Raw genomic sequence first — 16,941 nt, 5'->3', positions numbered from 1 at the left:
CTCAGCGCCGGACACGACACACACTCTCAGCGCCGGACACGAGCGCGCCGCCTTGCAAACACTGCTGTAATCCCTCAGGAGATGCAGTCATTAATGTTCCCTGTAAACATCGAATGCTTATTAATCTGGCCGTTTATCCGGGTCATTCCACAGAAATGTGTGGTTAATTATCCATCTTCTGTTTGTGTGTATATACACATTTTTTTGTTTTTGTTTTAGTGGACATAATATTTTATTAGAAAAACTTGAAGGTGTATCGACCCTGTTCACTAGAATGATGTCATGTACAGTCAAACTAAAGATATTCACACACCTGATATAACTTTTGATATTTTTTTAATTAGTGTGATCAGGACACTATAGTTCATTTCTGTCAGTGAGGAGAGCAGAATACAGTAAACTGTGACATATTATACCCAAACACTCTTCATACAGAGACTAGCATTGCTTGGTGATTGGTTGAGCTAAACTGGTATTATCTAATTGTGTAGTTAAATTTAACAGCTGACAGATATTCAACATAATTCATGTGTGAGACAGTCTAACAGAAGGACGGACAAAACCAGTCAAATATCAACTGAGTTCTGCTCATATTTACCATTTTCTAAACTATAGCGAATAAACTGATAATGTGAGAGATGTTGAAGGTGTCTGAATAAATGTGTGTTTGACTGTACATGTGTTTCTGTGAGGGAAAATCTGAGATATTCAGTCCTGTTCATGTGATTCAGTACAGTAACAGCACTGCAGTTGATCAACCGTGTGGAATGACCCAACTATAAACCTCCAGGCTTTGTGATGTTTCTCCACTGGTTCTCCACTGGTTCTCCACGATCCTGACGGTTCTCGACCAGCGCTTCCAGCCCAAAGACGGGATCTGCTCATGTCCCAGCGTTCGGTTCCTGACGCACACAGATAAACTTGAACCCAGTCCATGTGCCTTCACTCCCAGACTCTCTTGTAGAAGCATTTGACCTGTTTTTACCATTGAATATTTTTGCAGATTATCTCTCAAGCACTTTTAAATGTTCCTCTAAAGTTGCTCTGTCCTGCACTTTCAGAGCCTATTTTCCAGTATGAATGAGATTTTTGTAACTTCTGTAGACTTGAAAGGGTTTCCTGAAATGAGTGATTGCTCTGCTGTTGTTGTTTCTGGTGGACCACTGTGTCAAAAAGCACATGCAAAAATTATTGGACAGAAATCTAATGCTGTACTTTTGAACTGAGTTGTTTGAAGAGCAGCTTTTGTTTGTTGAATCTGATGGTTTGGTGGGAAATCTTGGGAATGCTGGTATTTTTATACTGATGCATTAAAATGGTTCTGATGGCACATCATACGTTATTATTACTGGAGTCGTCTATTCAGTTGTGTTATTTATTTTCATTTGTAGTAATGTTTTTTTTTCTAATTTTAAGTACCAACACTTGTAATCTTACTTTGAATAGATGAAGGCCACAATACACACACTTCAACAAACTTCTTTGTTTGGAATTTTAAGGATGATATACATTTTGACCCATTTTGATGAAATTATGACCCTGCATCACAGGACTGTAGTAAACATATTACACATGAAAAGAGATTAACATAATTTCCAATAACTTGCACTGCTTTGACCCTGAGTAAAGCACTCTTGAGTGTCTTTCTTCCGCAGGCCCTCTGATGTCAATCACCAAAGATGGGAAACACAATTTCCTCCCCTTTAAAAGTCGGTAACCCATTTATTTTGCTTTTTTATCGACGTACAAGCGTTCAATCTCAATGACAATAGCACTTTTTAGGACACTTCAAACAACATAACGCGTCGAGATTTTATCTATATTACAATATTCGTCGGGGTTTTTTTCATACTAAGACATTCGGTTTTAGTTACTGAAGTTCCATGAAAGAGTCGTGTGTGTGTGTGTTTGAGTCATTTGAAGTGCACCAGTGAGGCGTTATTTCATGACATCAATGGCAGCGATCAGGAAGTTCAGTTTGATCGACAGGCGCGCTAGCCAATCGGAACCAAAGACACGTGCTCGGCGGCCCGCCTTTGTCGGAAAACAACCAATGGGCGTTCAAAGCCACAGCTTCCGGTTTCTCTCAGGACATGTTTCATTGTACGGCGTACATTGTTGAGATGAGCTCGACTGTTGCTCGGTAGTTCGGCGCGTGTCAGATCCGCAGTTTCCGCGCACACACGTTCGGTTCTGCTCGCGGGACCGAGTCCGGTGATCCAGCGAAGCCGCGGGATCTTTAGCGGCCCGGGTCCGCAGTGTTGCTGAGATTCTCCGTCCGTTGGTTCGTTGGTTCGCAGCGCGTCGAGCTCGTTAAGCTGCGTTGACGTCGCGTCGCTGCTCGCCGCCTCTGCCCGGTATGAACGGGTTCAGCACGGAGGAGGACAGCCACGACGGGCCGCCCGCGCCGCCGTTCTTCGGGCAGAGCTGCTGTCTGATCGAGGACGGGGAGCGGTGCGGGCGTCCGGCGGGCAACGCGTCCTTCAGCAAGCGCATCCAGAAGAGCATCTCGCAGAGGAAGCTCAAGCTGGACATCGACAAGAGCGTAAGCCGCGTCCCTCACTGCTCGCTATACTATAACACTCATATAATAAACTCCTATGTTGTTTTCGATTTGATACCGTTACCTTCAAAGGCCAGTGTCCTCTAGCAATTCCGTTACCTCTAAACTGAACTTTAAAATTATTTTATGTATTAATTAAATTACTTAAAGAGTAAAATGGGTAATGATAGCCACTTAAAATTATATTTAAAAAACATTTTAACATTCAGTACTTCTTAATTGCAACTTATTTGAGTATATTTTCGTTTACACATGGTCACAATGTGTTTATTATAGTGGTAACCATGGAAATCTACTAATACTATAGTTGAGCTGCGGTCACTGTGGTAAAACCATGGTTGATTTGCATAAGGTGCCGCTGACCCGTGTTAACATTGGGTACTGAATTAACTTTTAACATTCGGTTTAAATATGTTGTAGTTCTACTACTCTATTATTCGCTAACATCGTTTTTTTGTCCAATATAGTGCATTACGTTTCTTATTAAGTAAAATCACTGGTAAAAGACACTTGTTAATGTGAGTATCGATTCTTTCAGTACTCACACCAGTGTTGTTACTCCAGTGTTGATACCTGGGTAATATGGGTGCTAAACACTGAACCTGACCTCATCTTCCTGATGGTTTAGTCCTGTCAGTGTTTGACGTCTCCTGTCCTCCATCATCCACGTCTTCATGATGCTCTTGTAAATATAAAATAGTTTTCTTAAGTGCGTCTTCAGTCTGTAAATGCAAACACTGACAGCCATGAAAACATGTAGCCAGTCACACACTTCCATAGTGTGTGTTAAATGTCCTTTCATTGGTAATATGAGCTTGAGTCCAGTTTCCTGCTTATTAAAGAAACCTAAACCTTGTTTTCCGTGTAGGTTCGGCATTTGTACATCTGTGACTTCCACAAGAACTTCATCCAGAGCGTTCGCAACAAACGCAAGAGGAAGACCAGCGATGACGGCGGAGAGTCACCTGACCATGATGTCGAAGTCCCCGAGGTAATGTATCAGAGTCAGTGTTTCTGAAACGCCTCCACTGTAGTCTCGAGTTTCTTCCGGGAACGAACACGTCACAATATTCCTCATTATAATAATTTATGTGCAGAATAAAGGGGCGGGGCCTGGTTGAGTTAGTTAGTAGTGTGTTAAACTGGCGGTTATGGTAAGGGGCGGGACATTTCCCAAACACACTCGAAGCGCTCGACCAATCACAACACACTGATCCAGCCGACCAATCAGAGCACAGTGTGCTTTTTTAGAAGGAGGGGCTTCATAGAGACAGGAAGTAAACAGAGTGTTACTGACAGACTGGGAAGAGAGGAGCCGCAACAATGGAGAATATGAGGAGAATAATCAACATTCAAGCAGAGCAGGGTAGTTGTGTTGGGACGGTCAGAGGTCATATGCCACACATTGCAAACGGGTCATTCGTCTCAACTCAACCAGAGGTTCCCGGCTCAAAATGTAGATTTTTACACAGAGATTGGTAGGTTTATTAGTGAAATCTGTTGACTTTATCAATCTTTGTTGCATTGCCAACGGTGACAGTTCAGAAACGGGGGAAAAGCACTTCTTGTGTAATATTCCCCAAGTTTGCCTGTAACTCAAGAAGTATTAAACATATCTTAAAATCCTTTTAGATTCTGGTTCTTAACAAACTTTTACTTTTGGCTTCTTCATTTTAAAGGTCCTATATGGTTCAGTCCCAGAGATGTGGAGATCTTAATGCAGGTCCGTGTGTAAATTGGTCAATTATATACATATTTTCAGTGGTCAAAAACCAAACGTGGGTCACTTTAGTGTTGGGCAAAAGTACCAACTTCGGTACCGAGTCGATACTGAAATTGAAAAAATCTACCTCAAACACCTCTGATTGGCCGTTGTGTTCACATGCTCATCAAATATGTCTCTGATTGGCTACAATGATCAGTGCTTCAAAAACATGTTGTAAATATACAATATCTCACAAACACAAGTACACCCCTCACATTTTAGCAAACATTTTAGTACTCAAGGGACAATACTATAGAAATGAAACTTGGATATTTATTTTGGGATGTTAATTTTAAAGGCCCTATATGCTTCATATAGGGATGTCAATGCGGTAACATGTAGTTATGATATTTCAGAAGCTTTTAAAACGAACTAAATCCTTTCTTTCAAATTCCCCTCAAACTAATTCAAGTATAGATTCTTATAAATACACTTGAGGTCAAGTTAATGTGGGTGAACTCGACCATTTCCATGTGTTTGTGGCACTCGGAGAGGTGTGTTGTGTAGAATTGTTTTGATAGAGGGAAACAAGATACATTTTAAACGTTTATTCTTTAAACACTTTATTCTTTAAACAGAACAAGTCTTTAAAGTATGCAGAGTGACTCACATTTGGTTTTTAGCCAATGAAAATGTGTACAATTTACTCATGGATCCGCATTAAGATCTCCATCGAGGGCCTTTAACATGAAGACACTAAAAGAAATGTTTGTTAAAAACCACAATCTAAAAGGATATTAAGATAACTGTATTACTACTTGAGTTACAGGCAAGCAAACTTGGGGAATATAACACAAGAAGTGCTTTTCCCCGTTTCTGAACTGTCACCGTTGGCATATAATGAAACACAGATTGATAAAGTCAACAGATTTCACTAATAAACCAATCTCTGTGTAAAAATATAATAATGATTCTGTCATCTTTCTAAAGTCATTTGACCCTCCACACAACCGTGGGTTAGTCAGTAAATAGACAGTCATGACAAGGGGAGTCTAGGGGTGGTTTTGAGTGGCTCGATATGTTGGATTATCGCATGTATTTATTGCTATATAAATAAGTGTTACGCACGCTGTGGTCAGCAGGCACGAACACGAGTACATGTTCAGTAATGAAACCGAAACTAAACGGTGTTAAAACGAAGTGGAGGAAACAGAAGAGGATGCCAAAATAAGGGTCCACATAACAGAACATAAACCTGACAATGAGCTCATTAGGATATTTCTCTATATGTGTAACAGTTCCGATCCTCGAATCTCACTTTACGAGAGGCTTTCTGCTGATGTCACCAGTATCGGCATTGTTCGTCTCTGCGTGTTCTTGGCAGCCTGTCACTCAGTGCAGTTACGCTGTTACACCACTAGGGTTGCAAAGGGGCGGAAAATTTCCGGAAAGTTTCCGATAAATTTCCATGGGAAGTTAAGCTGGGGAATTTGGGAAATATTCATTACCACGGCAACTGCTTGCGCGTCCACTCTGAAAGTAACTGTACACATAAGAGACGGATAGATACATTATTTAAGGTTATTTCTATTTGTTAGAATATTGATATATGAACTTGTTGTCAAGTAAGCCCCGTTGCGAGCATGTGCGTCTCTCTAAACGTTCAGTGTGCTGCACTGCTCTAGTTGTCTTCTGCACCTTCCCCCCTGAAAATATCACGTTAATTTTGAAAACGTAATTCCTTTTGTGGATCCTCTTGGTCTTTCTTCATGTTTCTTTGACAAATATCAGTGTCTCAGTCTCACGCACGCTGCACGTGAGTTAACCACGCCTACTTATTTACATGTCGCGGTATACACGGAATAAAAAAATCTGTAACGGTTGACATTTTCTTCCGCGGTAATGCCGTCATACTGCCCAGCCCTACTTATGTGGTAAATAAAGTTATGCTAGCTTATTTAGCATCTAACTTATCAGCTTGCTATCTACTAGATGAATACATTTGTATGTGATATTTGCAATTTAAACATTTAATAAATATATTTCCCCATAATATTATCAAAACTTACTTCACTTTGTTTAGTCCACAGGCTCAAATGTGTGCCTTCAATAGTCTTGTGCTTTGGGCTTCTGTACATGTGATGGAGGGCATGCACAGTGCCAGTAGGGGGTGTGGTCTCAGTAGTGCACAGTGCCAGTAGGGGGTGTGGTCTCCATAGCCATGCAGTAAGCAGTGTGCTATGTGCATGTGATTGAGGAATGGCATGGATATTCAAGTGTATTTGAATGGCATCTGTTTGTTTTAGTCAAGATTATGCTAAAATATATTTTCCTCAACTATATTTAAATTCCCTATAAGAGCCAACCTTCAACTTTGAAAATTCCCAGTTTATTCCCGTTTATTCCCATAAATTCCTGTTAATTCCCTTAAATTCCCATTAATTCCCATGGAAAGTTTCCATCTTTGAAAATTCCCAGAATTTTGCAACCCTAGACACCACTAGGTGGCGGCAGGGGACTGTCTTTGAGTGAGTTATTAAACCGTTCATTCAATGAAAATGTTAAAAAATACGGATTGATTCAAAGGTAGATGTAGTGAAACAAGGTGTTAATTATTGAAATATTTCATTTTAACTTTGAGCTCTACTTTTATGGTAACGCTGAAGCTGATGCGCCACCTCATAGACATCACTGGCATTGATTCGTTGTTTTGAGCAAATACTGGTCAGTTGAAATGGTTTCCTCTCCACAGATGTACGCTGGGTCATAAGCCATATAATTAACTACTGAAAAGTTCAATTTGATCTTGTTATTGCTGAACGCATAGACGCTTGCAGTAATCTTTCAGTAAGACGCAGGCCGATAGTCTAGAAACTAACATTTATTTACAAATCCAGTTATGCTTTATATTTTTACGAAGGCTTAAAATACAGTCACATTAAGGCTGATTCACACAGTTCGTCGGGTTCTGTCCCGACTCGACATGTTGAACCGGCGTTTGTCGGTGCTGTGATGCGTACTGAAAATCCCTTTTGTTTCCTCTATCGGGGGAATCATTTGTACTGATCTACTGTGAGCTACGAGGGGTTAATTCAGTGGACTACGGCTCTGTTGACCCTGTCAGCCCACATGATTTCATCTTCTGATAATTGTTTACAGCAAAATCGCTAGTGAAAAGTCTTTTCGTCCAATTTTCAAATAGAGATTTGCTTCTAATCGAGGTTTGTAATGTTGTGATTCACGGTTTAGCTGGTTGGGTTGGTTTAGGGCTGGGTATTGACACAAATTTCACAATTTGATTCGATTTCGATTCCGATTCGATTCAATATGGATTGTTTTGGATATCAGGTAGGGTAGAGTGGGGGAAAACGCCCCCCTGGATGTACAAAACATGGCAAATTACAAATCTCTTAACAAATGCTGTAAACTATCTTAATTGTACACACTGTTCCTGGTTTTTTTTTTTTTTTTTTTTTTTAAGGGTTTCTTAATTTTAGACTAGTTGACCAGCACACATTATATGCAATGCAATATAATGCATGTGTGTCGTATGTGTGACATATTTTGCATACAGGTAAAGGTGCCCAATATCAGTAATTTCTAAAGTAAAAAAAAAAGTGTTTTGGAAAATAGCTCTTTATTTGATAATCATTAAAATTTGTTTTCTATACAGAGATATCGACATCGGTAAATATCGGTATCGGCCATAACAGCAATATTAATATCGGTTATCGGTGTCGGCCACAATTTTCACATCGGTGCATCCCTAGTCCATACCTTTTTCATCTCTGTGCGTGCTGTAAGTCTGTCTGACACGCTAGCCTAGCTTAGCACAAAGACTGGATGTAAATGGCTACAGCTAGCATACTGCTCCCAATAAGTGACAAAATAACGCCAACATTTTCCTATTAAATGTTGTGTTTTGTATAGTCACAGTGTGTACAAATAACACGGTCATATGAGACACAGCCATTTTTTAACCGTATAAATACTGGGAACTATTTTCTCAGAAGGCGAAGCACTGCTACTTGGGCGGAGTGATGAGCGCAGCACCCGAGAAGCGCCGTTCCGTCAACAAAACCAACGTGACTAACTAGCTAGTTGCGAACGTGATTCGTGATCATGGCTGACTTTGAGGAATTGTCAGAGGATTTTTATTTGGTATCAAACCAAGATCCAGAACCATATCGTTTTGAGCCAGAATACACAGACGAGGAGTTACAAACTGTGGAAGCTGATAGACAATGCCGAACAGACTGAGGTCGAGGGGAGAATCAGAACAGGAGTAGCCTACTATTTCACAAACAAGGTCACTGTTTCTCAAAAATGAAAACTGCCCATACCCCCTCCAATTCATTATAAGTTGAAGGCTTCAGTCCTGAAAGTTACCTTTAGCGCCGCTTATTTGTTACTGGGGCGATAGAGCACGTTTGTGACAACACAAAACTACCATTACAGGGGATACATGGAGCCCGGGAACAACTGTAATAGTAGTGACTATGTAATAGTGTCACTAAGGTTACATTACATCTAGCTAATGGCACTGTAACAGTAGGCTAGTCATCTAAAAACATAACGGGACACTTACCGCAGCCGCAGGTGATCCACTTTGTCCTGTCTTCACTATCGATGGGATGGCCGTATCCTTCAGCACACGTTTCATGGTCCGTGTGGCTAATTCCATTTTTTCAAATGAGTCGTCCTCAGTGAAATGTTCTGAGCAAACGCGATAGACCTTGATGATGTCTACAGGTGTGTTTGGATCTATATCCAGAGCAAGTAGCCATTGATTCATCAGGTCAGCGTTTTTGGTTGGAATTCTGTGAAACATCATGGTATTACCTCATCTCCCCTGTTTATTGTCGCAGCTCTTTACAATACAGCGAACACCCATGATTGTAAACTTTGCATTTACTATCTAGTAATTGCTGACTCTATTACTCCAACTCTGAGCGAACTCTCTGCTCCTCACCACGGCGCTTCTCGGGTGCTGCGCTAATCACTCCGCCCAAGTAGCAGTGCTTCGCCTTCTGAGAAAATAGTTCCCAGTATTTAAACGTTTAAAAAATGGCTGTGTCTCATATGACCGTGTTATTTGTACACACTGTGACTATTAGGGCTGCACGATATGAGGAAAAGCTGCGATGTGCGATAACATTGTTTAATATTGCGATGACGATATGACTTACGATAAATATTCAAATGTGAATGTTAGCTATACTGTTCCCGTCTTAGTGCTTTAATAGGTTCTTTGCGTGAAAGGTCAAACGTTTATTACCTGCCTGGTTCAGATTACACGATTTTAGCGCGATTTTGGCACAATCCGTTAGACGTAGGGTGTCGTGGGGATTCGTAAACAACAACGGGCGTCGGGACACAAGATTCGATCGTTTCATCTCGTATAGTGTCATAGTGGGCGACAACCTACGTCGCGTCTGCGATGCTTCATGACAGAAAGACTAGCATGTTTAATTTTTTAACGGTCCTCCACGACGGGTTGAGTATGTGAGCTAGGGCTGGGCGATAAAACGATAACGATATGTATCGCGATAGACACGTAATCAATATCAATAAAAAATGCGTTCGATAAAACGTTCGATAATTTTTTTTTTCTTCGTCGGAAGAAACCAGAGGTTGCGAAGCAAAATTGGTTGCATGAACAAAGGCACTCAACTCTCTGGTAACCTAGCAACGTTGGGGGTGACCATAGGGGGTGACACGCTAACAGCCAGTCAGTATGGTTGCGCAATATGTCTCGTGTTGGATTCTTCAGTAACAGAAACCGGCATGTAGTGATACAGTGATTGTTGATAAAACAGGAAAAGTCAGCTCGCCTGACTTCAAGTCTGACCGTAGTCAGACCAATGTCGTCTGCAAATTATGCAAGACCATCGTCAGTTTCTCTGTTATTCGCGTGCTGATGAGCTGTTGTAACGTGTGCGTTTCTCAGCGCGTACATGTGAAGCTCACATGCACTAAAAGCCTGTCTACCAGCGCCTGGATACTGGACTAAGTTATATTTCGAGTCTTATTGTGCTAATACTGTTATATACACACAAGGTTTACATAAACTAGTCGGATGTGTCTAAAGTGAAAGCAAACTACTTGAGAAAATTGAGAGAAAATCTGCTTGTCAAATGCGTGTATATTAGACGCGTCGCGCGCAGCTCTTAAAGAGACAGTATAGTAATAGTAAACACGCTGCCGCTTGTCCTTAAAGGGATAGTTCACCCAAAAATAAAAATTCTCTCATTATTTACGCACTCTAATGTTGTTCCAAACCTGTATTAATTTCCTTCTTATATTTTCTAATATTAATATTTTGAAGAATGTGGCTATCCAAACAGTAAACAGAGCTATCCCTTTAATGTTAATAAAACAACAAAATGCAAAGAGAAAATGACTCACTGCTCTTGACTGATAACTTTAATAGTAGCTTTAATAAGTATCAATGTATAATTTATACAGTTCATTGTGATTTTAGACTAATTATTTGAGTGAGTGTTTTCCGTGGTCGTATTGACATTTCTGCCTTTATAACTGATGGGATTATAATCAGAGGTAGGTTAAGTTTAAAATAAAAAATCTTTAAATGTAATATATTTGTCTCCTGGACTGGTCCTTATTTTAAATATGTCCAAAAATATCAATAATTATCGATATCGACCGATATTAAACACTTATATCGTGATACAGTTTTCAGCCATATCGCCCAGCCCTAATGTGAGCGAGAGTGAGTGTGCGCGAGTGAGTGAGTGCGAGCAACAGTGAGTGTGTGTGCGCGAGTGAGTGAGCGAGGGACAGTGAGTGTGTGTGTGTGCACGCGAGTGAGTGAGTGAATGAGCGCGAGTGTGTGTGTGTGAGCGCGTGTGTGTGTCTGCGAGTGAATGTTTGTGTGGCGGCACGCGATGACTGATCGTAACAGACACAAAAATCTTGTAATCTGAACCAGGCGTTATTCATCGTGTCAGGCTGTCTTTTGCGATGTGTTCATCGCGCGAGTTCATATCACGATGACGATGAAAATTCTATGTATCGTTCAGCCCTAGTAACTATACAAATCACAACATGTAAGTAGGAAAATGTTGCCGTTATTTTGTCACTTATTGGGAGCAGTATGCTATCTGTAGCCATTTACATCCAGTCTTTGTGCTAAGCTAGGCTAGCGGTGGGTGCGTAAAAAAGACTTGCAGCACGCACGCAGATGAAAAAGGCATGTATGGACTTATCTAACTCTGGGGGATACGGTGAATAAGCTAAAGTCCCAAAAAGTCGAAGTGTTCCTTTAAATTACACTTTTATTTATTTATGATAATAAAGTTATATGAAATGTAAACATTTAAATGGTGGCTGTCATAAAAACTTGCTAGATTTATTCAGACATGCATTAAATATTGAAGAACATTAAAAATGATATTGAATATGTAATATGGTGCATATATTTAGCAGAATGCTCCTCTCTAGAGTTAATTGTTCTCGCTCACTAACGAGTTTATGGCCACTGGATATGGTTTTTCTGAGGTAAATGTGACGTTACACGACATCGTTTACAAGCTGTTTTACTGACGTCTTTCCACGGTTGAAACACTGATTGAGCGACTCCATGTCACATGATACGGACTTCGATAAGTTGTATTCTACCTTTTAACACACTTTCAGATGCTCTTTCATGTTTATCTCGCGCTGTAACTGGTGTTATTAAGGTGGAAGAGAAGATCATGTGCTTCTCTAGAGCTGAGCCAGAGCGATCTCACGCCACAGCGACAAAACGCTGTTTATGTTTTTGAATTTCGTAAGAAAATGGACGTAATTTGAAATCTGAGACTTTGTTTCATATCAATAATAACAAAGCACAAAGATTATTGCGATTGATTGGATGGGATGCGCTACAATGTTCCATTCATTCATCAACTGAACACAGGATGACTAATCGATTTTTGGTATTTAAGAATCGATATCGGTTTGTAAAAATGAGAATCGATTAAAATTGAGAAATCTATATTTTTTACCCAGCACTAGTTTGGTTCATGGCTTATAACAAAGACTTTATTAAAATCCCTATGGGAAGAATATTTCTGTAATCAACGGCACGGGAAGCGTGGGCGAGCCCTGATGCAGCAGAGGCTGCTGGGATTGCTGCAGTGATGGTGTGTGTGTGTAACTGTACTGATGTGTGTGTTCTGGGTCAGGTGGATCTGTTCCAGCTGCAGGTCAACACACTGAGACGCTACAAGAGGCACTACAAAATCCAGACCCGACCTGGACTCAACAAAGCCCAGCTAGCAGAGGTACTGCCGAAAACTCAATATTATCAATCTCAAAAACTAACACAAATCTAATTTTCATATCATAATAATTGCTGAAGCTTAATTTATTGAATTAAGTTAGCAAAACTCAGGTGTTGGCATTATTCGCTGTATTTTGAAATGCTCACGATAGCAACACCATACATGTTCGTGATATACTGTATTACCATATGCAGTTGCAATCAAAATTGTTCAACCCCCATTGCAGATCAGGTTTATTGCAACATTTACAGACTTTCGGCTGTTTGCAATGAACAAATCAAACAAAAGTGATTGAGACAGCTCAACACAGCAAAGTGGTTTCCCAAATCCAACTGAAAATGCAACTTTTAATAACTTCTACAGTCTCAAAATTATTCACCCCCTTCATGGCAAGCATCTTTAGCACTGAGTAGAACACATGTTTGCTGTAAACGAGATGTATAAGCAGACTCAGCTTCTGTGTCTGAGGGATCTGAGCAGTTCCTCATGAGCAACGGCCTCCAGTTCAGGGATATTCCTCCACCAGAGATGTTCTATGGGGGTCGAGTCAGGAGACTGTGATGCCACTGTATCTCCCAGGACGACTTCTGCAAACAGGCCTTGGGGGAATGTGAGGAATGCTTGGGATCATTGTCCTGTTGGAAGCTTCCTCGCAGACAGCATGACGTTCTCTCCTAGGATCTCCTGATACTTCAGTGACTCCATCTCTCCTTCCTCACGCTGCAGGATTCCAGAGCCGGAGGATATACATCAGCCGCAGAGCATCACGAGCTCCACACGCTGAACTGTAGACAGAGCTCTTCACAGCTGATGCTTCATTCTTCTTGAACACACCGCTGATCCAGAGGGACGAAAAGATCCAGTTCTGTTTCATCGCTCCACAGAACAGAATCCCAAAACTTCTGTGGCTTATTTATGACTTTGAGCGAATTGGAGCCGACTTTTCTTGTGCGTTTGGCTCAGGAGTGGTGTATTCCTGGAGTTCTGGCATGTGTTTAGCACTCGCCTCACTGTGCAGCTGAAACCCCAGTGCCTGTGGCCAGCAAGTCTTGCTGCAGGTCTTCTGCAGTCACTCAAGGGTTTTCTGGGAGTTTTCCTGAACCTGCCTTCTCAGAAATCTTGATCTATTCCTTTTTCTGCCCCGTCCACTGTTCCTTTAACTCTGAACTTGCAAACTATGCTTCCAACGGTGTCTCTGGGAACGTTTAGTTCCTTCCCTATCTTTTTATATCCTGTTCCTTGTTTGTGAAGGGCGATGATATCTTCTCTTAACATTTTGGACCGTTCTTTTGACTCAGATTCCGATATTTCATGTGTTCTAGCTCAAGCACACCTGGTGCAGCTAATGAAGCCCTTAATTAGTGAGAGAACACCTGTTTAGCAGATTTGTGCTGGAAACTGCAGAAGTCATTAAAAGTTGCAGTTTCAGTTAAATTTGGGGAAACCACTTGAAACATTTGCTGTGTTGAGCGATTTCAATTACTTTTGTCTGGTTTGTTCATTGCAGCTGAAAGTCTGTACGTTTTGCCAGTAAACCTGGTTGCAACTGTATATACACTGCTGTTCAAAAGTTTTGGATCGGAAAGTGTAATTCATCACAGCACAATAATGCTGTGGTCCTGTGATCAAAGCTGAATGTTCAGCATCATTACTCCAGTCTTCAGTGTCACATGATCCTTCAGAAATCAGTATAATATGATGATTTGATGATCAAGAAACATTTATGATTATTATCAGTGTTGAAAACAAGTTGTTCAATTTTTTTTTTTTTTTCAGGATTTTTTTAATGAATAGAAAGTTCCAAAGAATAGCATTTAATTGTTTTGTATTTTTAATAACATAAATGCAGCCTTAGTGAGCTTTCAAAAGCATTACGAATCTTACCGATCCAAAACTTTTGAACGGCAGTGCATTTATATCCACACACGTCTCATCCACAGCTTTATCAAAACAGTTCATAACTAGTGAAGTGAGCATAATAATGCAATTTCAGTGAAGTATTGTATATGATTTCCTTGGCAACAGGAACTCAGCCAATGAGAATCCAGCATTCAGCAGTGCCAGCAGAATTCACTCAGTGCTTGTGTTGGTAATGTGCTTTTTTGTTTCTTCTCCAGACTGTGAGCCGTCACTTCCGGAATATTCCAGTCAACGAGAAGGAAACGCTCACATACTTTATTTATATGGTGAAGAGCAGTAAAAGCCGGCTGGACCAGAAGTCAGAAGGGAGCAAACAAGTGGAATAAGATCTCAGATACACACGCGTGTCTCGACTCATGTTAGCTGGCTTTAAATCTCTGTTTGAATGCTTTCTGTGCAGACGTTGTGTTTCTGTACATATGTCCAACATCAGGTGACACATGGGAGTCACTGCAAATCAGTGCGGATGATGATGATGATGATGAAGGGTAACTGCTTCAACTTCTGTGCCAAACAACAATATAACCACCGCTGTTTGAGTGACGAACATCACAGAGAGGACCTGAATGAAACCATGAGACACTGAATGACTGCTAATGCCAAAACTCCCAGAAGAGCCGGTTTCCTTCATACTGCCGTGTAGGGGTTTTCTGTTTCTGTTCTTTTGCTTTCAGCTCCATGTCTCTGCTTTTATATGACTGCTGTATATCTGCTCTATATTGCATTTTTTTGTAGATTGTAACGTCAGTTTTCTTCCTTTGTTTGAAATAATCAGAGTAAATACAGTTCTTGTGGCACTACTAATATTTTCGTTTATTATTTTTAAATGCATTCCACCTGTGGCATCTTACATGATTGTGTGTGTGTATTAGTGCTGTCAAATGGATTAATCATATCTAACATAAATGTTTGTTTATATAATGTGAATATCTTATTGTGTGTGTGTGTGTGTGTGTGTGTGTGTGTGTGTGTGTGTGTGTGTGTGTGTGTGTGTGTGTGTGTGTCTCCAACTTTTATGTTAGATGTGATTTGTCGATTTGACAGCACTATGTAGCATGTCCCACGTCCAGAGGTAAGTTGTAAGTCAAATCATTGGGGAATATATGAGTGATTCTCATTTCAAATAAAGATATGAACATAAATGAGTTGTTCATAAGTCAGTGACACGCAAGAACAAAAACGTCAAATGAACGCCTTGTTTCACCTGACTAATTAAACCTGCAGTGAGCGATTTCCGAGAAATGGTGGATCGGATCGGACCAGACCAAACAACACAACACACTTAAAGCCAATCAGCAGTAGGGGGCGTGTCCTCTTGTGATGGGGGAGAGAGCCAATCAGCAGTAGGGGGTGTGTCCTCTCGTGATGGGGGAGAGAGCCAATCAGCAGTAGGGGGTGTGTCCTCTCGTGATGGGGGAGAGAGCCAATCAGCAGTAGGGGGTGTGTCCTCTCGTGATGGGAGAGAGAGCCAATCAGCAGTAGGGGGTGTGTCCTCGTGATGGGAGAGAGAGCCAATCAGCAGTAGGGGGTGTGTCCTCTCGTGATGGGGGAGAGAGCCAATCAGCAGTAGGGGGTGTGTCCTCTCGTGATGGGAGAGAGCCAATCAGCAGTAGGGGGTGTGTCCTCGTGATGGGAGAGAGAGCCAATCAGCAGTAGGGGGTGTGTCCTCTTGTGATGGGGAGGAGAGAGACGATAGGCTGATTCAGTCAGGGTGCTTCTCAATATCCCTCCTCGTCTCCTCTCTCCTCCCTCCTATGACCCGGAAACCGATTGAGCTCAGCCATCTTGAAGGACATCTCAATTCTCTAATTGCACCATGAGGAGCGAGGAGGCTTCCCGAGGAGTTATGAGTGAATAGATGAAACGAAAGAGTTATATCCACTAAACGTTATGCACGTATAAATTCTCCTCCCCCATCACATCTGTCACAATTTTTATTTATACTTTACCACTGCAGTTTATACAAACCACACCTCACATATTTCAACGAGACATCTTGCTTTATTATTATTTATTATGAATTTCTTAAAAAATCAAACTTTTAACAACATAAGGGCAGATTGTTTGAGCGCAGTTTATGACACTGTGGAATGACGCTCGAGTGATCAAGTATTCCAATGTATAGATAAGCTTTCCTTCGATTCCTCCGTCCTCGCTTCTTTTCCTTGCAGCCTTCCCTCGAATCCTACAGGGGGTGAACAATTGAGAAGCACCCATAGATGCACACCTTCTCCAGATGACGACACAGCTGTTCCACGATTGGCCGAATCCACCACGACAACGATCATGTGTGTTTCGTGAGAAAACATCACCTGAAATGGCATATATGGCTGTGTGCACTGCCCAAAAAGACTGGTACTTAAAAAAAACAAAGTGGTCAAAATTTGGCTTTCATTAGGGAAGTACATTATATTTCAAGGCCTTAGGTCTGGTTTAACATACTCTATGGTGGCCAAGAAACCACA

General features: G+C 41.1%; 1 protein-coding gene across 1 annotated transcript; it reads left to right on the top strand.

Moving 5' to 3' along the window:
* Window positions 1-1,703: 1,703 nt before the first annotated feature.
* On the top strand, window positions 1,704-15,280 carry sap30l (sap30-like). Its single transcript, XM_084388057.1, has 4 exons — window positions 1,704-2,545; window positions 3,432-3,554; window positions 12,458-12,556; window positions 14,674-15,280. Exons 1-4 carry the CDS (start codon window positions 2,360-2,362, stop codon window positions 14,800-14,802), a joined length of 537 nt encoding a protein of 178 aa, XP_084244183.1. The 5' UTR covers window positions 1,704-2,359; the 3' UTR covers window positions 14,803-15,280.
* The last annotated feature ends 1,661 nt before the right edge of the window (window positions 15,281-16,941 follow it).

Source organism: Rutilus rutilus (assembly GCF_951802725.1).
Source record: "Rutilus rutilus genome assembly, chromosome: 18".
Lineage (NCBI taxonomy): Eukaryota > Metazoa > Chordata > Actinopteri > Cypriniformes > Leuciscidae > Rutilus > Rutilus rutilus.
This window is presented reverse-complemented; position numbering and strand designations above follow the sequence as displayed.

Coding starts and splice junctions, on each gene's coding strand:
- sap30l (XM_084388057.1), top strand. CDS start 2,360: ATGAACGGGTTCAGCACGGAGGAGGACAGCCACGACGGGCCGCCCGCG. Junction 3,555..12,457: donor ATGATGTCGAAGTCCCCGAG/GTAATGTATCAG, acceptor GTTCTGGGTCAG/GTGGATCTGTTCCAGCTGCA. Junction 12,557..14,673: donor ACAAAGCCCAGCTAGCAGAG/GTACTGCCGAAA, acceptor TTTCTTCTCCAG/ACTGTGAGCCGTCACTTCCG.